A 27,565-nucleotide genomic window follows, 5' to 3' on the forward strand; every position below is an offset into this window, starting at 1 on the left:
TAATATATTTTATATTTTTTATTTTATTTTGAAAATAACAAAATTTTATACACATTGAGACGGTAAAATCTCACTGAATAAACCATGATGTTACGTCTAAAAATAAACACACTGATAGTGAGGATAGTCCTCTTCAGGTCCTGAAGCAAAGTTTATTAATTAAAACTAATTTACCTTAATCTCGAGGATGTAGTATATGCCAAAATACAATCCGAATTATCCATGCACTAGTTTTGAATGGAATATTTACAGCACTAATTTTCACACACAGGCAGGAACGTCTTCACAATAACACATTCACTTGACTCATACAAGGACACTTAGAGACAAAGAAATATTTCTTTATCTTCTTTATAGGACCTGCGCTGTGAACATGTGATAGCTTTTGGTCGTATTTTAAATAAAGATAATATACAGAGGGTCATTAAAAAGTAAAAGAACGTACGAATTTAATTAAAATCTGACTCAATGATAAATAAAGTTTTAGAGCTTTTCAACACCAGTTATATAGGTATGATAAGAACTGTTTATTATTAAAAAAAAGTTAAAGTACTTTGGAATATTTTAGAATGTACTTAGCAATTAAAATTAATTACCTGGTCGAAGAAAAGTTGATTGTGCATTTTGAATTAAAACAAATGAAAACTGCATGCTTTCCTTTTCAAGTTAAATAATATTATTATAGTTATTACCTACCTGATCACTGAGCATTTTCTTGAATAAGTTAAAGTTTTTAGTAAACCAACTCTTCAGGGGAGCATCAACCAATTACATTTCCTTTTCAAAGAACAAGTTTTAAATTTTCATGTAAAATTGGTGTTTATAAAAATAATTGATAATAGTTGAATTTCTTATTTTATTTATGATAATACATGTTCTCAATCATAGAATATAAAATTATAAAAAGTAAATATAACACTATATTATAACATTAAATCTACCGATAAAATCAATAATACATATAAAGAAACTTAAACATTGTATAAAATGGATTAACAAAAGGAATGTATAAATATACACTTGTTATGGCCTTATTGAAAATAAACAAAAATGAGAAAATCATAATGTTTGAGTCGAATACTTTTATGCTATCGTCTTTACAAATTTTATGTACTTACTAATGATAAAATTTAACTGTAAAGCGGAAACTTTTGACATACAACTCTGAAAGAAGAATTACAAAAAAAAAATGAGTATTAACATAAGTATTTATAGAAAATCTCTTCAGTTGCATTTGAGTATTATTATTATCCAAAGAACACATCTTGGGCAGTAGCTGAATTCAAAATAGAACCAAAAAAATGAGATCTAAGTATAAATATAGACCTCTTGCATTGCTTTAATTATAGGTGTTATCATTACATTAAGAAAAATAGACAGTTATTAGTCGTATAAAGCTTCTCAGGCACAGTATTTGTTACATATGAAAAGAAATAAATGATTTAACTTGTAGTACGTGGCAAAAAAATGAAGAAACATAGTTACAATAAAATATCAATAATGATAATAATGGAACTCAACAACAACAATAATCATTTTTTAAGATTTTTTCTATAGTGTTCTACGATTCGTATGCATCTTGTACACTCACATAAATAATAAACGTAATCTATTTAAACAAAGAGTTAATTAAAATTAAATTAATCTGTAATACTTTTTACATGTGAGTATTATGCAGGTAATTGGTCAATTTAATGCCTTATTTTATGGTAAACTGTAGTTTTACTAACTTAACACTACAAAGAATCTGTCTAATCAAAGAAAAAAATAAAGAAACAAAAATCTACGAAGAGAAATCAAATTTAGAAAAAAAAAAATAAAAGAGAAAAATATTACAAAAAATCAAAATTACATTTTCGTTGTTTACCGATCGTTTATTTACGTATTTATTTGTAGATGGGGAAATGGGGACGGTTGGATCTCTTCGTTGTCGCCAACACAAGTACCTACTTATCATTTAAACATATAAATAAAAAACAAAATAAAATATACTTAACTTTACATAACAAAACATACTACAATAGACGGTCCATTTATTTGATAAATAATTTTATGTATACGAATAGTAAGTAAGTAGATGGCAAGATAATTTAGGCAGATTTTTGTTCATTGACAAAATTTACAATACACATGTGGAAGATTTCGAAATTATTTAGATCACAGCACAAAACACAAAATACAATAATAAAACTTAGGAACAAACGCTTTTGAACAAATCGGCTATCGACGATAAATACTTTACATACACAAAAATCTTCCGCTTATATATCATCTTTTTTTATTTATTATCCTTTCTTTCTTTATTTATTTAAATAATTTATTAATACATAGATACATACACATTTATATTTATTTTGAGATTTTTGATTGCTAATTTTCGAACGATTATTATCTTACATAACAGTGAAACTAATAAGTAATTATCATCACATTCAGAAAGGTACGTTTAATTTCAGGAGATCTGAAAAAACCGTTACAAAAATACAAATAGTCGCGTAGATATTCCTTCTAATTTCTGGGAATTAATATGGAGTTATTTTGTAATCACAAAATTGAGCTCGATAATCTTATTTTATTTTTTTAAATATAAGTTATAGAAAGCATCCAAAATCACTTGCAATAAATAGTTATATAGTTAATTTTCAACGTTAAAGGTGAACAAGATGCTTCACATGAACAGGTTCGTAGCATAACTTTTATTAAGAGTTTCGTAGATACAAACAATTTCAGACCATTATTCATCAAAATAGTATATTACGCACCAAGGGAACAACGTATGGCATTCCCTCCTAGTAATGACGTACAATTTTCCCGAAGCCCGTATATAATTCTTTACCATACCGCCGCCTCGTAAGTACGACTGTTCTTGATTCTAGGGACAAGAAAGTGGATGATAATCTCCTAGGTAATAGATCGCATTTACTGTTTATTAGAAAAAATTTTTAAACTCATCGTGGAATTGTCGAGGATATTAAAATTCCCAAAATGGACTAAATGCGATTTCGCACCCGGGAAATAATGTTGTGATTTTGTCCCTTAAGTCAGGGAAAAATATCTTACATTCGGCAGGGATATGGTAAAAAATTAATTTTCACTTCGTTTTTATAGTCTTTCAATATTTGATTGAAGACGATATTATATTTAAAATAAAATGAATCTTTTTTCTACTAATTATTGAGCAACTCCTTCGCCCTCCGTTGGTATCTAGTTACTAAGTTTCTTAATTATCAACAAAAATAGAATGGATAATAAGAAAATCCTGAAAAACAGTTTGAACTGAAAATTTAAAAAAAAAAGCCATTTAAAGTGAAGACTGCAGAAATAAATTGCAGTTTAAAAGAATATACAATAAAATTTATGGTTGCACGGAACGGATACACCACGTTAATGTTAATTAATATTACCAGATGTTAATTTAGATAAATAATTTGCCACGGAAACGTGCGAGGTGGATCGATTGGTTAATTAAAAATGTAAACGTCTGCAAAATTGCCATGATTTCCACTTAATTGAATAATTGAATGCTAATACATTATAATTTACATACGCGGGGAGTGTGTTCCGATATTTTTTGTATTGAACAAGAAATACATTCATTTTATTCTAACGTAACGCATTCCTGCTTGCTATGATAATCTGTCGCAACCTTCGACAGGAAAAACATTTTTTCTCGATTCCGTATCGACAGATAGTGTCACATAATTGTACATGAGTATTTTGTTATTATTACGTTTGTAGGCCTGTCGGAAATGTTTTATGCGTGCGTACATATTCGTATAAGTGTCTCATACATTTGCCCATTGTAACCTGCAGCATAAGCAAAAGCGTGACTGACAAAGACAACTCAATTTTTATTTCATTCTCATCCTGCATTTGATAGACAATTACAACCCCGTGTGCGTAAAATGCGAGGGAAGTAACAGTTGCACTCTCTCATTCTTTCCGTACCATGGTAAGCTCTCTCGAGTACTATATGCTTTATAACGATATTATTCCCATATTTATGGCAATATCGAGTGGCAATATTGTATAAACATGTGCGTATACCGCCTACGACTGACCGATTTCATTTCAGAATTAATACCGACATAAATGAGATAAGAACTCTTGTTCTAATCCGATGATTTGTTGTAAGAATTAGCAAATTACCTTTGATTCCTAGTAAACGAAATTACGGACTCACTTTCAAACGTAGTTACTCGTAAATTATGACCACAAAATAAGAACATACCTATCTGTAAGTACCTACATACAAGTATGCATTAGCTTTGATCGGTCATCATTGAGAAATGCGGGCATTTATTCTAGGTACCTCTATTGCCGTTGATAGATGGGTTTTGGTTGTCAATTGGATAATTAAGATTGCTTTTAGATGAACCGTTTGTGTTCTTTTCAGTTGACCTGATTTTTGGTTTCGTTTTCGCCTTGCATAAGACCAGAGCTATTTATTTTCTTCATCTTTACAAATGGCCGTTGGGATGCTTATTACGAGAAAGGAGGTCAGGAAAATATACGATTTGCAAATAAAATGAATAGAAAAGTCGTCGGTGGAATTTTCAAAAGTCTTATGCACTTCTAATTTAGAAAAAAAAAAACACTGAAGTACAATATGTATAAGAATTCAAAGTTAGAGTATTTCCAAAAGTACTACTGTAAATTAAACATCTGATCAAAATTAAATTGGGACCGATTGAGTACAATTCGTAAAAAACAAAAAACTGTATTTCTTACCTGTTTATTTCCGTGAAGCATCTTAAAGAACGTCTTAGGTATTTTGGAGCTTTCTTTTTTCTTCGTTATCTAAAATACTACGATTTCGGTAATACTTTCACGTCTCGGGAACAATAATACATAGGTAGTTAAAAAATGGACGGAAGAAACTTGAACACGGAACGAATGAGTATAAAAACACACAAAAAAAAAAAAACAAAAATCAACGAGCTACCTAGATTTCGTTTTCGTTGTGGCAACGTTACCTGCTGCCGCCGCGTTCTTTTGAGCTATATGCGTTTGGTAGTGTTTCGCGAGATGCGCCTTCTGTCTAAAGCTTTTACCGCACAGGCTGCAAGCGAACGGTTTTTCCCCGGTATGCGTCCGTATGTGGACATTTACCGAGTATTTGTCCTTAAATCCTTTCGAGCAAATGCTGCAATAATGCAGCGATCTCTCTTTCCTCACCCCATTACTGGTACTTGTCGCGCCCTGGACCGTTGTCTGTTTCGAACTCCCGCTGTTCGATCTTTTGTATTTTTTTGGGGCGGGTTTCGTACTGGTGACGACGGGGGCTATGGATATGGGAGAGGTGAGGTTTCCTAAGAGACTCGCTTGTTCAGTGCCTATACTGTAGACGTTTTCAATGTTTTCGTTGATAAGGCAATATTGCCCGACGGATTCGACTACTTCGTTCGCTATCCGTTTGAGTTTTTCGTAGTCTTCGGGATATGAAGTGTCCAATTGGGAGAGGAGGATGTCGTCCATACTGTGCGCGCTGGATGGATTTTCGGGTTCTGTTGGTGGCCTCGTTGGTGTCACGTGCTCCTCGAAGATGATAGCCCCGTTTGAGTCTACACCGGTTACTATTGTCGGCGTAGGAGTCTTGTCCGGTTCTTCTTTGATATAAAGGGTACTTTCGGTTTTGCCGGGCGGCGTCGAAAGCACCCTCCGCAGTTCGCTGTTGCTCTCTGTTTTGGGTACTTTTACCGATCCGTTGTAACGTACGAATGCTTTTCCCTGCAAAGCACTGCGTAGCAACGAGTCCGGCGTACCATTGCTCGTATTGTTGTTGCTCACTTTCCAGTCGTTGTTGTTGTTGTTGAAATTTTCGTGCGCTTCCAACAGCGGCGTATCGATGATCAGCGAGCTGGCAAGTTCGTCTTTGTTGTCGGCAAATCCACTATCCTCGTACGTATACGTTTCCGATTTGATGAGTCCGTCCGTATTCGGACTCTGCGTGCTATCGCTAAAACTACCACTAAAACCATTGATTTGTGCTGGCATAATACTTAATATTGAATCGATGTCTAGACCGACTTGCATGTGTTCCATAGAACCAGGACTCGATATAGAGCCATCCTCTTCTTTGACGATTGTGGCTAATGGTGGACGGTACCACGTCGCGCTTTGGTCGATGCCATTTAATACTGTTAGAGTGTAAATGTGTCCATCAGTACTGGTTGCCGTTTTACTAGCACTACTACCTATAACCCCACTAGCGTCCTGTTCCGACCAGCAGTACTTGTTCAAGTCTTCCAGGATGGCGGATTCGATCTTGACTGCGTCCTTGTCGCTCCAAAAGTTCGGATCGAACGTGCTCGTCGTACCTTCGGAGGATGCTGTTGCCGGCACGTTCGCTATCTCTGCAGTGAGCATGGTGGTGTTGTTATTGTTCGTTTCCTTCCGATCTTCTGGCGAACTGCTTTCCAGGAACGTGTTCACTGTTCGCATTTGTTTCGTAAAAGTTAACGTTTGAGCGTCGCTCGTGTCCGGATTCACAACGAAATCGAAGAAGTCTGTCTTTGTTATGTCTTCGCTGCGAAAAGCTTCAGTTATATCCATTATCACAGGTTCTTGATTAAATAGAAGGACACTGGAGTTTCTCTGGCCCAGTGGATTACGTGTAAACTGCCTCAGTTGTATTCTGTAATGAAAAAAAAAAAAATGAAATGCTTTGGGTGTCAGTAAATTGATCCATTTTTCTTTAGTTATAATAATAGAAAAGCATGATTCAATTACGCACAAAAAACATCACATTTTTAAAAAGGATTTCCTTATTTGCCACTACAAATTACAAATATAGATTTTCCATGACATTCATTTGAAAAATCTTTAACGACAATCTTCATGTCAATTAGCAATAAAGAAACTAAGATGGGATTCTTTCCCTTTGGCTTTCGTATCTCATCATCATCAAAAGATCATCAGTTTTAAGACTGGTTGGACACGCACTTCCGCTCCTTCCTATCCTCAGCTAATCTTCATATTTCTTCAAAACTAGAACATCCCACACACTTAACTATTAGCGAATAGTAATCTAATCTAGGTCTACATCTACCCCTCTTAACTCATACCAACCTATCTCGCCTATTTCTTATTGACTTCCATAGAGCCTTCTGTTCTCCTATTTTATTTCCGCTGCGCCCACCGTCCATGTTTCGCATCTTTATAATCTTTTCCGAATTTCTAAATTATTTTATTGAAGGCGACTCGACCCTCTGCTTTATATCCCTACTATTCCTTCCGTCCTGACTTATCTGACTTCCTAGATACCTAAAATCAGCCACTTCTTCTAATTTTTCATCTCTGATCTTTATATTCGGTTTTTCCCTACTTTTTCTTCCCTTGCTTACCAGTATTTTGTTTTGGGTTTCGTATCTATCAGAAATTTCTTTTTAATGATTGTTTTAATTTGTTCAATATTTATACATTTTAAAATATAAAAGAAATAATGTTTATTTCATCTATTGTTTGGTAGGAGTAAGGGTGAGTTTTATTGGAAATATAGTAAATTTTAAAAAATTAGGAAACAAAAATACCGTCCTCCTTTGATCAATTTTAATTAAAAGTTGTGATCCGAAAAGGCAACGACAAGGTTCAACAAATCTAACGATTTATTCTTTAAAAATTTCCTGTCATTTGTAAACGAATCAGTTAGCAAGTGGAAAGTAATAAAATGGTACAATAACAGAGTGTGCTCATTATGAGGTGACAGCATTTTTCAAGTGCCGGTCCTGTTTTCTCGCTAATGTGTTGTTCTGTAATTGTCTTTGAGACATCTCTATAAGAAGCGACCAAGTGGTTGCGTGTCGTGAATGTTGAAAGTACGTCGTTATACCATCTAAGCAGAATCGTCCATTGCGCGAGTAATTTCTGTTGAATTTTAATTAATAGATTCTTATCCCAACGGACGATTACCATCTAGAAGTATCGAGGAGTACGGAACTTGAACCCAAGTATAAAATCGAATAGTGGAGACGTGCACTGGTACAGTTCACACGACGATTATGTTACACGTTTGCCTCATCTTATATGACTTCGAAAATGTTCTTAACATGGAAAACTACCATTAAATTCTTACTCTTTCCTTTATTTCGTTCAATCGGTTCATACTAAAACGGCCAGGTGGAACAATTAAAGCAGCTCGTTCTTTTTAAAACGCATAACGATATTACTCCTTTATCCTAGTCCTTCTTCAGAAGAAAAGTGCCAATTGTCAATCAAACTTTACGAGAGACTTAAATTAATTCTACATGTTCGGTTTCATGGCTTCCAAAACGCTTCCTTCGTCTATATTTTATAGCACGACTCGGTATCAAACAGTTACTAGAAACAACAAAAATAGTTTCCTTGTTCTTTTATCGGTCTGCCTTAAGGAAACACTTAGGTATGGTCAGTAGCGGTGTTAGGGTAGGGCGCGGTTGGGCGATCGCCCAGGGCGCCGGACAAAAGGGGCGCCGCAGGCGCCCTCCACCTCATTCTCAAAATTAAGCGGACGGAAGCCCTAAATTAAGTGGATTTTTTTTATGTTGGCAACACTTGAACGGAACGTAATCCGTTCGATCGGAGTTTATTTTACAGGGAATCCCCAATCAAAGAAAAACACATTGTCTATCTCCTTTTTGCCCGATCAAAATGTGGTTACACCTATTTTTGTTTTAAATTTCATCAAAGATCGCTACTTACAAGAACTGTATCCAAATGTATGGATAGCATTGCGAATATTACTGACTATACCTGTAACGGTTGCTAGCGGGGAGCGGAGTTTTTCAAAGCTGAAGCTGATAAAAACCTATCTTCGATCAACAATATCTCAATCTAGATTGACAAACTTAGCAACTTTGTCAATTGAAAACGAAATTGCTGAAAACATAGACTTTGATAACCTTATAAAAGAGTTTGCTGATAGAAAGGCCAGAAAAGTAAAATTTTATTAGTTTGTTTCTAATAAATGGTTATTTTTTATAATAAATAATTATTTGTTTTAATAAATGGTTATTTCATTATATGCTTTCCCTTTTTTCCTATGGGTTTGAATTGTAGTTGGAGGGCGCCGTAGAAATCTCGCCCAGGGCGCTGGTAATGGTAAAACCGGCACTGGGTATGGTCGTAACGTGAAATGTATAGATCAATTAGAGATACCACATTACTGGGGCAAGAATTAAGGCTTCCTTTTGTACGATCATCCTGATTAGATCCGGATTTATAATCTGCTTGTTTAAACTTTTGTAATTTAGTGATTTGCCATTAAAATGTATCGAGTTAAAAATAAAATTAACATCATGCTTACCGTTCATGATTATATGACCTAGATATCTTTAGCCTTGTACTAAATAATGAGGATTAAGCCCCAATATGCATCTCATATCAGTATTTGATTAGAATAATGTCTTATTAGCGCACATCCAAGTATAATCTGGCTCTATTCATAATAGGGCTCACCAATTAAAATTAGTTTTCGACGTTTCCTATCTAATTTGTATTCATATTCGTATTGTGCCTTGTAACAGTATTGTTAATTAATCAAAACTGAATTGCTCAAACAATTGTGTTGTGTTCTTTTTTCTGCATTATCATTACCATATAGAGCGTTGTGACCATTCTGTTATTCTTATTATTGACTTTAACCCCGTTCAGAAGACCATGAAAAATAAAACAACGGAATAAAGAGGCGAGGCGTAAACAGAATGGTTCCGACGTTTCGGTTTCAGCACAGGAAAACATGAAAATTTGGCAAAATAAGCGACAAGCGATAACAAAATTTGCATATTTGTTTCAGCGCTGCTACAAAGAACAGTTCTTGCTCATGAACCGTGAATAAAGTGTATATTATGATGGTAGATACCTGTGTGTGCCTGATGCAATACAAATACGTTCGTATGTGTGTGTATTTGAGTGTAATGTTGTGAGAAGTTCAGTAGTTGGAGTTGCCACACATGCACGGTGATACTGGGACAATTAGGAGATTGTTCTTAATCGTATCACCACACGTTTATTACCACGTAGGACGAAGCCTAAAGCTCCACAGAAAATTTATAAGTCATAACTAGTGTTTCGAAAAGACATCTCGTTAAATGCAAGACCCCGAAAGGAGACGAAAAGGCATAAAATCAACCATGAAAGTGCCGCTCCTTTATTAGGAGAGGGAACACTCATAGAAAATGTGAAAAACTTACCTACATATTCGTACCACAATTCCGTAAATGTTTCATTTCTATTTAGATTGTATAATATTATAGCAGCATTTTTAAAACAAAAATTACTTAAACTATTGCATTAATTAATTACTAAACACTGGACAGATACAACTTTATTCGACCGGACGAAGGCGGAATATTGGTTTAGTTTAGTTAAAAACTTTTACCCTTGCACCATACAGAACTGCAGAGAGGAATTACAAATTAAAACAAACACAAACGCATATGCAATACATATAGGTACAGTACAGGGTAAGAGCGATTTGCTTACAATTTATCGCAATGGCAATTTCCGAATTTTCGGTTGCTACAGACAGGTTAGCTTTTGAAGCCTGTTAAAATCACTCCTTTTGAACATAACCATCAGGGGTCACACGTAGCGCGTGAAACGTGATGCTGTGACGTGTGACATTTTCGGTTTTATACCCTAGGAAATTTCCTTCTAACCGTCGATAAAGAATTTTCACTTCAAAAAGTAGTAAGGGTTTACTATACAAATAATAGTGGATACACAAGTGCAAATATTTTTTTCAGATTTTTACTTCATTTTTAAAGTGGTTGAAGCTTTTGAAATTGCAATTGTATCTTAATAAAATAAATAAAACATTAAATCTCAAAATTCCACAGACCTAAGACACGTTTCTAAGCCCAAGGTGTCATATGCTCAGCTAAAGACAAAATTAATGTGAATTCTGAAGCTTTTTGTATAGCTAAGGTCCCTTAAGACATCTTAGAAATTGCAATTTTAAATTACTAAAGCGGGACCATAGTAAGGGTGAGGTTTGAAGGTCATACTGTTTGTAGATAACGGTATAGAATAAAATACAATAGTTTACTCTTAGCTATAAATTGCCTTTATTGAATTCACAGTCAAATCCTTTCTCTAAATCGAAATCGTTTGAGGTTTGCGAGCAGTTTTCGTAAGGTGATGAATTTTTAAATTGGTACAAAACACGTACCTCTTATTAACAATTATTGAAGCAGTTACTGACCTGTCTGTCTGGATTGAGACTTTATGCAGATATTTCAAAATAAGCGAGTTAAGGCAATCGCTTTTGTAGTGTGTATTCGGTAAAATTAAGTGATGTGGAAAAGCATCAATTTTCTTTTCAACCAAATGAGAAACACGTTCAGGCACACCTATTAATTATCGTTTTATTATTATTATTATTATAAATGCAACACGCGCACACGCGATATTTTGCATGTAAGAAGCCGAGAATTTTGGAGCGTTAAAAGCGGTTCTAAACGGTTTGTTAACTATGCAAAGAGCTCTTTTTTATGTAAATTTCAATTTTATAATTCCCTAGTAGATATACATATTTGCGCAGAATAGCTACAATTACGATATTTTTAAAGAAAAAAAAAACTTTTCGAAGAGAACCAAAGATTTATATTTGACGTTTTGAACACTAGGCTTTAAATTGTTTCTAGTCAAAAGCTTAATTCGCATGTATACCATACTAATTAAATCAAATTTTGTTTGTGAAATTGTTTTGCTTACAAACGCGTATCGAAAAGGAATTCAGGGTATATGCATAAAAGTCTCTTATTAATTAAGCGTTATTTTACCTGTCAAGAACTGAACTAAAATTTATTAGACTCCGAACTCATTTGCATAGAATCTTGTCGATTATCAAATCTGTTTAAAATGTAACCGTAATACGATCCAAACTTAAATTTTGAGCGATGATTATTACCAAGATTAAAGATACTATCTGAGTAACATAATAAGATATATATATATTGCATAAAAGCATTCGAAAAAATCAGTCACAAGATGTATGCATAGCTGAATACATGTTTAGACCACAGTTCAATCGTTTGTTTGAATCGGAAAAGGATTAAATTTAAAAAATTTGTAAACAGGTAAAACGTTACTTTGAGAATAGTGGTTTGACCTTTAAAAGACACCTTGCAGAATGACAAAAAGCAGAATCAAAATTGAAGATCCTCTTCGTCGATCTTCTTGAGGAATACACGAAGATGCTTTTAGCGCCACCTATTGTTTCTGGTGTTCGTGTATTGATGCGAGGATATCCTTAATGCTAGAAATAAACTAACGCCTTCGAAACATTGGATGGATATTAAAATACGAAAGCGGGAAATTCCCGTGCCATGTCTTTACACGATTCCGCCATTTACAGGCTACAAACAAACCCATCTAGCACGGCACTGGGATGCCTGCGTGTCTGAGCAAATAGTCGGTTGTTCTTTTTTGCGAAATTTATTCAAATTCTTTGCCGATAAGGAAAATAAGGAGCACGCCCGACGTTTCAGCAATGTTCTAACTATTACGGTACCGCTTTCGCCCGTGTAAATGTAAACGTAATTGTTTCTCTCCAAGACCAAACCATGCAATTTACACTGTCAGTGTAGGTAACTGAAATAAATGCAACTTAAATGTTTAACTACGTGTGTGCGTTAATATTTACAGGAAAACATATGAAATTTATTTATTTATTTAGAGAGTCAGACTATTAAAAGTGTATGTATATAGCACTGTTTCGTAGGGGTGTAAAACGTGGACGGTGGGTCCTGCGGAAAGGAAAAGGTTAGAAATGAGGAGATAGAAAACTAGAGTCAAGATTAATAAAATCAAGAATAAGACCAATGAATTGGTCACCTCTGTAAGGTTTTACTGTGATCAAAACAAACCATGGTCTGAGTTATCGTAGAATATTTTTATCTATTACGTAAAACATAGTCAATAAGAAATAGACGAGATAAGTTGGAAGGACACTTTTTCAGGCTTGAAGGGATAGACAGAGTGGAATTAGAAACAGAAACTAAGAGGAGTGGAGGTAGACCTAGATTAGACTCATCATCATTATCATAAGGTCGTCAGTCCTAAGACTAGTTGGACACTCATCTTTACTCTTTCGTATCCTGAGCTAAGGTTGTGAGATGTCCTAATTTCAGAGAAGTGCGATAATTAGCTTATCAGGATAGGAAAGATTAGAGGTGCAGTCTTATAGGACTAACGACCTTATGATGATCATGATATTATAGTGACTTTCTCAAAACAGTAAAAATGTAAAACAATTAAGGTACCACTTTTGATTTATTGATTTCAATACTTAGAAGTCAATTCATTTTTTAAACTTAACAATGAAAAGAAGAAACAGACAGAGATGACGGTAATTTTATAATTTTTAGTGGTGGTATTAGTTAAAATCATTAATTGTGGACTATTAAAACAACTGAACATATCTGAATATACCACAAACTTTCCCAAAGTGTATGATAAGCTACACAGTAACCTTACAGATAAGGTTAAGGTAAGTCAAAGGTACTAAACCGAGAACAAAACAAAAAGAACCCAGGCAATAAAACCATCATATCTTGGTCTTACTTTTTCTCATTATCATCAGAAATAAAAACAATATCAGACTAAATTCAAAATTACATTGACTTAGAGGTAGATTTAAGATTCTGATTCCGTGTTTTGCAGTTTGGCACCCTAATTTAATTTTGGAGGAGGAATGTGAGAAAGCAGTTTTGTTTCCGCATTCCTCGTGGTTTAAGAACTTTCTAATGAGAAGATGTGCAGTTGCTAGGTATTCAATTTCAAAGTTGCATTTTATTTCGAAGTGGTCGCGCATGTAACGCAGTTAAATAGACGATATGACTACCGGCAGACAAACCTCGGCTATTGCTTGGAGGCAGACAGGTTGCTAGATGTGGGCGGTCGACATAAAATACAGTTTCACTCCATATTTAGCTTTACGGTCCTACTCTGCACAGTCGAACAAATACACACACACACATGATTTCGTTACGTAGGTTCATGTGCGAAATGGGAACTAAAAACTAAGTTATGGCAATACAAAGATATGTACGAACCTTAAGGACAGTATGTGTATAATGCAACATATTATTACTTCAACGAAACAAGTGCGTGTACATATAGGGGACTTGTGGCTGTTAAGAACCGTTGAAATTACTGAACGACGCACAGGGCGTTTCATATTAGAAACCATCACGTAAATTTTGCACAAGATAAATGGAGGAATAAATTGATCACTGGTTAACATGATTCAACGAAAAACCAGAAATCTCAATTCCGAAAAAGTTTATTAATTGATCCGAACCTGCCTCATCAGAATTATTTCAGCAGGTAGAACAAGTGGTAGTAATGAACAGACAGTAACAAACCCTATCTTATGTAGGGGTAAAAAAAAATCGAATTTCCTTTTTAATACTGAAATTGGTCCAGCCTTAGAGTATTGCAAGCACAGGACCTTATGTTCTTGCCACGTTCTCTCAGGATACTAAAAGCAGTACTTCGCAAGACATCCGATAGCGCTCCATCGGTGTTCACATCGATGGTAAAACCATACGAGTGTTTGCCGTGAAATTACGAGCAGTATTTTCTCAAAATGTTGCTTTTAACGGAGCGAATAAAACTCGATATAAAACACAATATACAGACTTTATTTACAAATGAATTTTTAACTATGAAACAACGGATTACAACTACAGGCACAACGAAGAAAATATGAATTAAAAACGCAAGTTAAAAAGAAGAAGGACAAAACGTAACTCACTCTAATTTAGGTGACAAAATCAAAAATTGTTCTGGTGCCACCACCAATACCTGGTATGCAACAAAAGAATACGAACCAGAGGCCAATAAGGGGAAAACCCCAACAAGGTATGACTCTGCCTCGAACTATGAAATTGAAAGCATCGATAATAAAATCGCAGAACCTGACCATTGAGCCCAAATCGGCATACATTTTATTGTTTGCAAAAAAACATTCAAGAGATGTTCGACTACCTTTGTATGAATTTCAAATTTCAAATTATAGAAATTTCCAATATAATAAAATAAAACAGGTTGAATAATGAAAAGCAAATCTATCTCTAAAGACTAAAAAAAATATTAAAATTAAACTGAAATAACGACCATCAAGCCCGAATATCAGACATTCTAAATATTCTAATTTCTATCTCCTTAGGTAACATAGCATCACGCTTAGACGACTTTACATATACAGACATATAAGATCAGCGAATGATTTTATAAACGATTATAAACAGATTGTTTGTAGTGACTGATTTTTGCAATAAGCAATTTCGACTTTGTAAGGAGTTATTGGTGTATCCAATTCTTTAAGGGTGTGTCAGTAGTAAAAAAGCTGTAGAAATCGTTTCAGATGCGTGCGTGGAAATTCGTCACGGTCTCTAGTTTTTTGACGGGTAAATCCCCTCGAGCATGACATTATTGAGAAATTTCGATCAACAGGATCACGTTCATGTGGGTGCCGGTCAAGGCGCATTTATCACATACACGCGTTCGTTTGCAGCAATAAGAACGGTAGTTCTTGGGTGGTGGCCTCATGTGACAGATTATTTCTTATTTCTATTTTTATTGTAGCACCCACAATATTTTATTTGTAGCCATGCACTGACAATTAAAATTCCTCTACAGGCATCCGACATCATTATGAGGAATATGTAACCAATAAATTCCATTTGTTTTTATCAGTAAGTAGAATTAGCGAGTTATAAAGCATTATAAATATTGATGAACAAAAGAACAAATGGAGGCCGTTCATGCCCATAGCGATAGCGTGATTCAAAGAGTAACATTTAATGGTTTTCGAAGAAAAATACTATGAAAATGAAGAAAGCTCTAAAGTTGTATTTTTATTAGTATAAAAAAGACCAATGTTTCACTCCACAGGTGGGAGCTTTATCAGATGTATTTGTTTCCAGTCGTGGAGTGAAACGTTTAGCCTTTATTTTGCTAACAAATCCAGGAATATTTACTGAGAAAAGTCCAGAGCATTCTTTATTTAAGTCTCTAATTCAGGGTGATTATATCATCATCATCGTCATAAGGTCGTCAGTCTTAAGACTGGTTGGACACGTACCTCCACTCTTTCCTATCCTGAGCTAATCTTCGCATTTCCCTAAAACTAGAACAACTCATAACCTTAATTATTTGCGAACAGTAATCTAATCTAGGTCTACCTCTATCCCTCCTAACTTCTGTTTCTCCCTCTGATATGTCTCTGACTAGACCTTCATGTCTGAGAAGGTGTCCCACCAAACTATCTCGCCTTTTTTTTATTGACTTCCATACAGTCCTCTGTTCTCCTATTCTTTCCAGTACCTCTTCATTTCTAACCTTTTCTACCCACGTTATCCTGATCATTCGCCTATAACACCACATTTCGAACGCTTCTAACCTTTTCTTTTCCGCCGCTTCCACTGTCCATGTTTCGCACCCGTACAGCGGCATGCTCCAAACATACACCTTCAACAACCTTTTTCAAATTTCTAAATTAACCGTTCGCGAGCATAAAAGTGACTTCTTCTTATTAAAGGCGACACGACCCTGCGCTATCCTCTGCTTATCATATCGGTGATTATACATAATTTGAAAAATGCTATTTATTTATATAGTATTAATGAAATTTTTGGGTTGATTTATATCAAATTTGTGTATAAATACATACATACAACAGAAATGTTACATAAATTTATTTAAAAATGGTAGGGCTAAACTGCTTTTGAAAATTTTATTATACTAGTGCACCAATGATTTTGTGTTGACAACGAATTTTACGAAACAGAACATTAATGCAAAACAGTAGCACAGTTTAGCACAAATACTTTCTTTAGGTATATTTGCAAAAATTGCAAGGTTAAGTTAAGGGTATTGCTTTTGTCTCGGATTTCGACCATATCTCGGAAATCAATATGCCACATGATGTAATACTATTAGGTACTAAATATAACCTGATACTATCATCTTTCAAAAGTTTTAATTAGGCTATTTTTAATTTTTTTAAATTAAATTTCAAAAATCTGCGTCAAGTTCTTTCTGTGATAGACAGAAATAATATTAAAAAAAAACCAAATACGCATTTTATTTTTTGTTGAAACGTATGTCTAAACAATTAATAAAAAGAGCGATACTGTAAAGATAATCTCCTAATAACAATGTAATAATTCTCTTTAAACGAACTTTTAATATAACGAATTGATTTTCCCTTGATTACACTATAACCGAGTTTACTGTATGTATTTTGAAATGAACTTTTTCTATTGAAATAACGCAGCACTTGGTTAATTAATCAAGCGATTTTAGGGCTATCAACTATCTGTAGACATTGTGGGTGTCTTTAAAACTGAATCACATAATAGTACGATACATAAGACAGGTATATTTTTATTCAGTTGTTTCCAAGTTGTGTTGGATATGCAAATCTTAGTAATTTATTCTTTGGGCTGTTGAGATTTGCATTTAACTTACACAAGGAACGAAATATTTATGTTAACAATTATTTATGCACAAAACTAGTGCATTAGCAGTTTTATCGATAATGTTGAAATGGCTACGGGCGTGACGGAGCTTTTTTTAATTCTCGTACACTTATTATTGTGCAATTATTGTAATATAGGCAAAAATTACACAGTTTGTAAAACACGTTATAATTAGGTGTTGGTTGCGTTGGTGTCATAATGCGTACCTTATTAAAATAAACACCGGCAGGGAAATCAGCAAACAAATTAACGTTTATTTCAGATATAAATAACTAAATTAATTGTGCAATATATCTATAGTTGCCTTCATGGGAAGTTCAATGAAACGACTTTTCAGTTTTACAGATTTTTTTAATTCGTGATACTCTGGCGCCTTTTTTCTTTAAAAAACATACGTCAATATTACTGTATTTTCCTCACCTTGAAAATGCGCATAAACTAACATGTAAATGTACAACTTTAGGTACATTTATTTGTATTTCAAATGCCTCCATTGTACCTGTCTGTGTGTCGTTAGTGAAGATCTAAGACATTTCAATCCGAAAAGGTTCATATTTTTCCAAATGGTGTTATGCTGAAGTGATCAATGAATTTCGACCCGAAATTTAATATTTTGACATTCAATATTAGATGAAACGGTGAAAACTCTCAAAGTGATGAAAAACAGAATTTGACAAACGAATTTTCCAATACAAGATTACGATGATGGGCTAAACGTTTACCATCAGCTTGTACGGTAATACGTTGGTCAAAAGAGAACTAATCAATTGCAATAAAGTTGGAGGACTTAAATGTCTATATTGGGATGTATAGGTGGTTGTCTATATTACATCCTAATGACATGTTATAATTTAAATATAAGGGTTACGCACCACAGATAATAGTATCTACCGTCCAAATTTCGTAATTAGGTATATTAATTTATTACTTCATCTTAAATAGTTCATATGAATTTTAAATAAGAAATTGATTCTAATATTGTTAAATTGAGACCTTAACCTGAGTCAACTTGTAATATAATAACCTGGGAATATACCGAGTTGCATAACAAATTCTTTCGGTATCGTGACTGGTGTACATAAAGTTCTTTTCCGTTTTAAAAATCGCGCTTGCTTTTGCTCATGTTTGCTGCATAGCCGTCGCAAAGTTGCGCCCAACCTTGCAAACAGTTTGTTTCCGAGTAATAATAACATAATGCATTAAATGGCAAAAGAATTCTTTTAATAATTAACACATGCGAAATCGCTGCAAGGACACCAGATGTGGCTTCCAGTCCATTTAAATTTAATGTTATTGCTACACGCAAATTACTTCCTGCATTTTAATTTCGCTGCTGTTCTACTTCTTGTGCGCTATAACTTCAAGTGCACGCAATACCTTTACAAGGCCTTCGTGTAAAGCCAAAAAAACAACTGAAAAAACTTATATTAGTTAGTTGTACTCCTTTTATTATTTACGAATCAATTCTACTAAATTAACAACAAAACAATTTATGTGTAACGGTAACTAAAAATTCACATCTGAGTTTAGTTGAAGATTATTAATTTAACGTTAAGGGTTTGTACAATTTCATTATAAGTCAAAAATATCGCACAATATTAAAAACATACATTGAAGAACTGCACATTATAAGAGATAACGTATGGAGATATAGTGCAAAGTTTGAATTGATTTTACGTTTACATACAGATAGAATTTCCATTAGACAAGCTGAGTTAATGGTCACAACTTTCACGCAAATGTTAATATTTTAGTGTTGATTTAAATGGCATTCGTCTTGTGGGATTTTGCTGATAAACCGATTGCAATCATGGATGTGCCAGATGCTCTCCGTAAATTTAGATGCTCACTTGTCGATTGTCAGGAGTAAATTTACATATACCTAAGTACTGTTGTTAATACAAATTCCTATCATTAGACTTTACGTTGATATTTAAATAGATAAGTTATGTCGGCAAGATGGCATCATTATCGTATAGTTTCTTTGAGAATTATGTAACATTACCAATCAAATCAATTGGCTGACTGACCAAATGACCTTTCTTATCATTTATGTACATGACAACGATTCTATCGTAGGTGTAAAAAAATGTGACTATTTATTTCATCAGGTTAAAACAAGCGGTGGTTAATGGGTAGACGTCAGAATAAAATAATAAATAACAAACACTATGTGTAATTTAGTTATTAGTTGTAAATTGTCAATTTATACGTTTCATTTATTATTAAATTTCATCAGGTACTAAGAGAAAACATCTGGAAATATAAATAATATACAATTGATAGTGTCTGTTCGGTATTCATCGTATAATATTAAATTTTATGTTTATCTATTGTTGGGCTCTGCATTGTAGCAAAGTTCTTTTAAATTGCAAATGTTTAATATAGCGTAGCAACCCCTTCAATATTAACGTTTTAATTTATAGTATGTGTAACATAATGCCTCTTGTTCGTTAATTTTAACCTTTCTTTTTATGATATTCGGTATTTTCAGTTTTTGGTAAGTTTCTTTTTAGATAGATTTATAGCTGTTTTGTGTAAAATACTTGGACAATTTAGTGTCATTTGCTAGGCTAGTATTAGTAGTATTGAACTTAAATTTATTGTTTTATCAGGGTAGCTAGAAAATAAGAAGTACGCTTTCTAGTGCCATTATTTGTTTACATTGTATATATTTTCGTCCAGCCAGTTTTGCAAGAGAAAGTTTTGTTTGTTTGTATGCTCGACGTTTGTGTTGTGTATGATAAGAGTGGGGTGGTTTCTGTCAACCATTCCTAATAAAAGGGGTTGCAACGGTTCATTTAGGTACCGAGCGGCATGGCCTAGGGGTATAGACCATTGCTTAGCATTCGGGAGGACGCCGAGTTTTTCTGTGGTTTCCTTGGATCACTTAGACAAATGTTGAGGCAGTAATATTCCACAGATAATCTTTCACTCTCTTCTGTCTTCATTTCGTCTGTCTCATCTTTCTCACCCGAACCACCACCCACCCATTCTCACTATTCCTGAAAGCTGGCTGAAGAGGGTCTTCCGCCCTACCTTCCGGCGTAGTCCGGAGGGACTGCCCGCCCACCAGCATTACTGGCTGGTGGGAATGAAACACCCAAAAGTTTAAGTTTTAGTTTTCATTTAGAGAGATCAAGAACTAGAGAGAAAAAAGAGAGATTCATTTTCATTCATTATTAGCCACTTGAATATCCTTTATCTGTTTTTCATCTGTTTTTTAAGTTTAAATTACACACGTTCAGTTTGTATATATGTAAATAAGTAGTTAATTTAAAGGCAGGTGTTTTCACTACCGAAAAGCAATAACTAGTTCGCTCGCCATTAATTTAGCGTGCGACTTGAGGATATAAGAAAGTTACCTTTCAACTCAATACACAAAATTTTCCTCAAGAACAAACAGTGTCTGTAATTGAAATAAAGAATTGATTTCGTGAAAAGTGCTGAGTCACTTAACAATAGAACGTTTCGTTAGTTTTATTGTAATTTCAGTACCTATATTATCATTTCAATAAATTTTTACGAGTCAGCTTAAGAAATTCATCATTCATTCAGTATTGTTGTATTAAATTCGTTTAGCTTATCTGTTATCGGTCCACTTGCTTCATCTTGTGAAAGCCACGAATTAGCAAACTAATTAACGTAGTAATTAGAAGTCCGTCTGCTGCGCGCATAGCAGCAGCAGTCAGCATTTAATGACTGCGAGCATCCTTTTAAAGGAAACGCCAAGGAACAATACTTTTCACGGTCCACAGCGCAGATAGGTACGCTAAAGGGTCATTTTGTAATCTGGAGTTCTAATTTATAGGCCCGCTCCGGCATTCTATTGTACTAATGGCACTATTATACAACGATAAATAACCGGGTTGAATAAGCCGAGCACATGTAACAATTTTGGTTGCGCAAACGAGAATTTAAAACTGATTTATTATATATAGCAAAATATTGCTACGATGCCATTCATAGATTTGGCATATCTTTTACCCGGAGTGCAATCGTAAAATTTGCAAGTTTATGCGATGCCCATTAAAACTGTAACTAAATACGTACCAGTTTTGCTGATGATTTACTTACTATGGTATCCGATGGTTGGTGTACGTTGAAGAAAGTGTTTCGCTTTTTGCCGCCAGTTACAATCCTATTAAAATATCTTCACTCTGTTCTCCTTCAATTATCTTTCTACAAGTTTATGGCACAATTAGTAAGTTGAGGTGATGCGAGAAACAGTTGTTACATCACAAACGTAAATTGCTACAGATATCTAGTTTGCATTGATGCTCATAAATATTTAACATTTCTTAATCCGATCACGACCGACATAAATAAATAATCGTTCGAATGAATAGTTGAAACAGTTATTGCAAAATAGTATTAGTTCTTCAGTGGATCTTTAGTTCTTGATTCATACTTAGTTCTAATACACGTAATTAGTATGTTAAGGGAGCAAATTAACAAAATGTGCTGTGAGCGATATCGAAATTACTTCGATCACATCAGCACGCCATAAGAAGTTTCGACTAAACTGCAAATTGGCAAGTTATGACGATATATACACTTCATAATTTAGTCTACTTTCAGTGTTATAGTTCAAGTATAATTTTATAATAATGGTTAAACCCAACCTATGCTAGATGGAGACTTTGAAAGCACTTTTTATCCAAAAAGTAGAAAAATTTTGGATTTCGGGGTAAATTCAAACGTTTGGTTACCAAATAAAACCAAGTGGTGTGGTCTAGTGGTTTTAAATCGGAGAACACCCATTTGATTCCGCTTAATCGCAATCACTATCCAAATATAGTTCTACAATAGGGTTCTCCGCCTTACATTCACCCACCACCAGGATAAGTTGATGGGGAAGAAGTACAACAACAAAGTGACTGCCCATGTAGGAACTAATGACGGGGCCAAGCTTGGACCAATATTGTCAAACTCATACTTGGCTGCCCAGTGTTGGACCAAACTTGGGGAAACGTTAATAAACCTAGCCTTGGCACTTACAAATTGACCGAACTTTGGACCAGTATCGACAAGTCAATGCTTGGCTACCCCATTATTGGATCAAACTTGGTGAAATGTTCATGTGCCTAGCCTTGGCATTAGAAGATTGGTCGAACTCTGGTCCAGTACCGACAAGCCAAAGTTTGGCTGCTCGGTATTAGACCAAACTTGGCGAAACGATAATTTACCTAGCCTGGCCGAACTTTGGACCAGTATTGACAAACCAATGATTGGCTACCCGAGTATTGGACCAAACTTGGTGAAATGTTAATGTGCCTAACCTTGGCATTTGAAGATTGCCCGAACTTTTACCCAATACCGAGCAGCCAAATTTTGACTTGTCGATTCTGGACCAAACTTGGCGAAATGTTAACGTGCCTAGCCTTGGCATTAGAAGAGTGGCCGAACTTTGGTCCAGTATCGACAAACCAAAGTTTGGTTGCTCGGTATTGAACCAAACTTGGCGAAACGATATTGTACCTAGCCTTGGCGCTTGAAGACTGGTCGAACTTTGGACCAGTATTGACAAACCAATGATTGGCTACCCCAGTATTGGACCAAATTTGGTGAAATGTTAATGTGCCTAGCCTTAGCATTTGAAGATTGGCCGAATTTTGGTCCAGTATCGACAAGGCAATGCTTGGTTTCCCACTATTGGTCCAAGCTTGGGCCTATCGTCAATACTGGCATTTTCCTACATGGGTGTTCACCCAATAAGACAGTCATCATACAGCATAATTACGTTAGTTTTAATATATTTTTTTCACCTCATAGTTAAAAATAAAATTTGTCTATCGAGCGAAAGTTTAATTTACAAAATGAACAATATTGTTGGAACTAAATTACAATCAGCCCGACCAAGGATTTGTTAATGTGTTTCTTTAATACATATTACGATTGTAATAGTACGTACTGCATAAATCATGATTTTACGATTTTATTTAATTGAGGGTGACTGTTTAGATTGATTGATATGTTTCTTTGGTTTATGTGAAACAGACGTAAGGCATTTATCTAATTACATATTATGTCGTATGTATATATTTATTCATAACCATAAATAAAATTTTCATATTTATAAGATATATGTTTCTAACTAAACGCTATATTATTGTTTAACATTTGCAGTTGCGTACAATTAATAAAATTAATTACTTAAAATATCCATCTGATTATTTACTAGCTTTTTTCTGAATATCAGGCCTGTGGTGTCGGGAGTATAAATAAATTTTACAAAATCGTGTTTGTGGTAAATTAGGCAAGAACGCTCATAATTTGCAACAGAGTTGAATTATGAGAATACTAATTAATCAACGAATTAATGATTTATTTAACAAAAAAACTTAATGCTTTCTTAGCAAACACACTTTCTAAGGCCAGGAATACGTAACACAAAATAACAAAAAAAGGTGAACATTGTTTAAAAACATCCAAAGACAAACAGTAATTAATTGTCCGCCGAAGTTATAAATAATAATAATAATAATTTATTATACAATAGAGGACATTATAAACAATAAAGAGAATCATTTTACTGCCTTCAGATCCTTGGCTTACTTTTAATATTGTCGAAACAGTAAAAAATTGCTTTTGAATCACAAAAAATGAAAGTGAAACTATTCGACAACTATTAAGAAAAAAAAGTTTATATTGATTTTGTGAATAAAGGATGAAATATTTTTTACTGTGTTTTGATAATTTTGAATGCTCCTGTTGGTAAGTATTAGACAACTTTATAAATCAATCAATCAATATTGAACATTATTTTCTTCGAAAATACCACAAATGGCGCGGTAAACGCCATCTGAAGTACGATGCTACATTTTAGGATTACGTATGCTCCAACAAGGTCCACTTGTGTGAATATCTACTTGCTGAAACGAACCCCGGCGTAACTAACCTCAACGTGATAGGCACGTTACCATAACCGAATAAACTAATTCGATCTTTTTGGATCTCATCAGCTCGTAGCAGGCAGCTCCGACAGAACACAGACCAACTTTTACCTGCTTTCTTAACAGCGCGTTTTAGAAAATACCACAAATGGCGCGGTAAACGCCATCTGTAGTACGATGCTAAAATTTAAGGATTACGTATGCTTCAACAAGGTCCATTTAAATGTACGGATATCTACTTGCTGAAACGAATCCCGGCGTAGCTAACCTCAACGTAATAGGCACGTTACCATACGCTGATGAGATCCAAAAAGATCGAAATCGCGGTCCGCGTCTGGCAGTCTCGACAGAATTAAAGACCACTTCGAATTATTTTATTACTTTCTTCCTTTAGAAAACTAAGTAAATTTATGGGTGAAATATGCTGTCGTTTAAAATCGATACTAATTAACTTGCGTTAGAATGGTATTTTCTAGATTTATCGGATTTATGTAAGAAGCGTGCGTAAAGCTATGAAAAACGCCACCTTCTCTTGCAATCGTTTTATGTAAAAGCTCAATCAAATTTCACGCTACATTATCTTTTTATCTTTAATAAGGAAAATTGGTTGGTGAAATGTTGTAACAAAAAAAAAGGATAAGTCAACAGTGAGACCGAACTACTCCCGTGGTTACGGAGTCTATAATGTAATGCGTAATAACGCCGCGGTTATTGCAAAACACCGCTACCTTGATATTGCTCTTTAATTAGGTGGATTAGTATAACCTTGTTATCAATCATTGTCAATAAGAGAAATAAAATTTCTTCTGACTGGTTCGGAGCGAGTCAGCCGCTATAAATCGATTGAGCAACAATATTTCGAATCGAAATCCTATTCAAATGAATCAACGAATGATATAGTGTTTCTTATTTGCATTGTAGTGCGTAATGTGAAGCAAAAGCTCCAGTTATAACCCGGAAAAAATATCAAGATATGTAAGATCGTAACGATTTATTTCAATGAGTCCGATGAGGTTCAAGGAATTTCAATGCATGACAGGAGTACATGGATTGTCGGTTTTTGAAAAGACGAATATGCTATTAACAAAATATAGATACATAAAATAGGGTTAAATACAAATAATCTACTATAATTTATTCTACATATATATGTATAAAAATATATATATATAAAAGAAAGTCATTTTAGTTACACTATTTATAACTCAAGAACGGCTGAACCGATTTGGCTGAAAATTGGTGGGGAGGTAGGTTATAACCAGGAGAAGGACATAGGATATTATCCCGTTCCCGTGGAAAAAAAATTGTGATATAAGAAAACGCAACTGACATGGAATGACAAAACGTAACTGACAGCAAAACGTACTGTTGTCTATGGTTAAGTACCTATGGTGTTTTATTTATAATCAGATTTACCTGAAACTTAGCTTTAATGCCTTTTCATATAAAATTAGTGACATAAATACCTATTTCAACATTTTACACAATTCTACCCCTTTAGGAAGCTGAAGGGGTTTGCAAAGATTGCATGTTTGTTTTTGGTCCGATTTACTTGAAACTGATTAAAAAATTCAATCTCTGTTGGGGGGGATGAGTGGTGAAGAGGAGTTGCAATGTTTAAATGGAACATATATTATTTGTGGTCAGATTTACTTGAAACTTGGTTAATGGTCTCTCATTTGAAATCTCGAAATTAAAAAAAAAATTAACCTCCAAAGGGAGAGACGAAGTGAAAAGGTGTTGCAATTTTTGTTTGGCACAAACTTTATTTGTGGTTTTATTTACTTGAAACTTGGTAGACATGCTGTTTGATTTTATTAATCAAATGAAAAGAGGTTGCAACGTTTCCATGGGCTACATTTTATTTGTACTCGGATTTACTCGAAGGATGCTCATTGCTGAAATTAAGCAAATACGTGTTTTGGCAATTTTTAAAAATCAACCCTTAAGGATGAAATGTTGTTGCTACATTTGTATTTGAAATCTAAGATGACGACATTACATAAAATTAAAACGTTGAACGGTGAATTGGAAGTTAAAAGGTTTTATAGTATAAACTTAATTATAATAAAAATCTACAAGAATTTTTGTGATAATTTTCATGAAAACGGTCCATTTTCGTACTTAAAACGATTTTGACGGGTTTACATTTAATGGCTATAATGGGCCTTGAGGAATGAAAGTGAATTAAATAAAGGCATCCCTGCGAAAATTACCCTGTACCTTTGGACTTTGGCGAATGTTTCAGTTGAGATTTAGAAGTGAACATCACTGCTGCATTCCACACAATATCTCAGTAGTCTCTAGTTACATTAATGTCGCCCGAATGACATTTAATAACAATAAATCGCGACGAGTTATGCCGACGTTTGATTACATTACGTTACGTAGCATTGGGTACGTATGTTCATACGTAGGTACGCAAATGGGAAGGTGCACATGTACGGTATATCGTAAGGTCGAACAGGAGAGAATATAAATACAACTGGGAATTTGTGACCTTATTTATTGCCCAATTGCGTGGGCGATTATTTATTGTATGTAACTGAAGTGAACTCTGGCGTTAAAAAGCGGAAATGTGGAACAAGCGGAGCAAATCGGTATAGCAAAAAAAAAAGTGGAGGAATTCAGCGACAAGTCTCAGTGTGCCACGATCACGATCTTAATCATTTTTAGCCGCGAACGGCGAAATACCGTAAAGGCGTCCCGTTCCTATAATACCTCCGTATACACCGCTTTTGTACTTTACAATGGTTAACATGCAGGATTGCCGGGGTAACGCCCGTCACGAACCTCGTGTAATTTTTTTTTATCCGCCGTAACAACAGTCAGAGTACAACAGCGTCGAGCAGCACCAGCGAACAGCAGCACGAGATCTACTACAACTTTTTCGATTCTATTGACACGTTATTATGCAGGTCTGTTGTTTTTTGTTTATTAGTCGACGTCCAATTCTCTAAATGACATAATCAATGTAATGCATCTACATTTCCTGAACTACGACTCATCGACACAGAAACCCATTTCTAATTAAAAAAAAATAACAGCAATAACTATGAGCCAGTTAAAGATGAGGCTCTGTACGGGTATAAAATGGGGTTGGTGGAGAGACCAAAAAGAAAAAGTTGGAAACGTCAATAAGAAATAGACAAAATAGGTTGGTAGGACATCTTTTCAGACATAAAGGGAGAATTAGAG

General features: G+C 34.5%; 1 protein-coding gene across 3 annotated transcripts in view; it reads right to left on the reverse strand.

The window, feature by feature from the left end:
• Positions 1–942: 942 nt before the first annotated feature.
• Positions 943–27,565, reverse strand: part of LOC108737007 (transcription factor Ken-like) — a 335,172-nt gene continuing 308,549 nt past the window's right edge. For all 3 annotated transcript variants that reach the window (XM_025975837.1, XM_018469645.1, XM_018469647.1), the window contains one exon: positions 943–6,637. In XM_025975837.1, the coding sequence (XP_025831622.1) occupies positions 4,942–6,555 (1,614 nt within the window). In that variant the 5' untranslated portion in view covers positions 6,556–6,637 and the 3' untranslated portion in view covers positions 943–4,941. The remainder of the gene's footprint in view (positions 6,638–27,565) is intronic.

The sequence above is a fragment of the Agrilus planipennis genome, unplaced genomic scaffold, assembly GCF_000699045.2.
Source record: "Agrilus planipennis isolate EAB-ADULT unplaced genomic scaffold, Apla_2.0 scaffold98, whole genome shotgun sequence".
NCBI lineage: Eukaryota > Metazoa > Arthropoda > Insecta > Coleoptera > Buprestidae > Agrilus > Agrilus planipennis.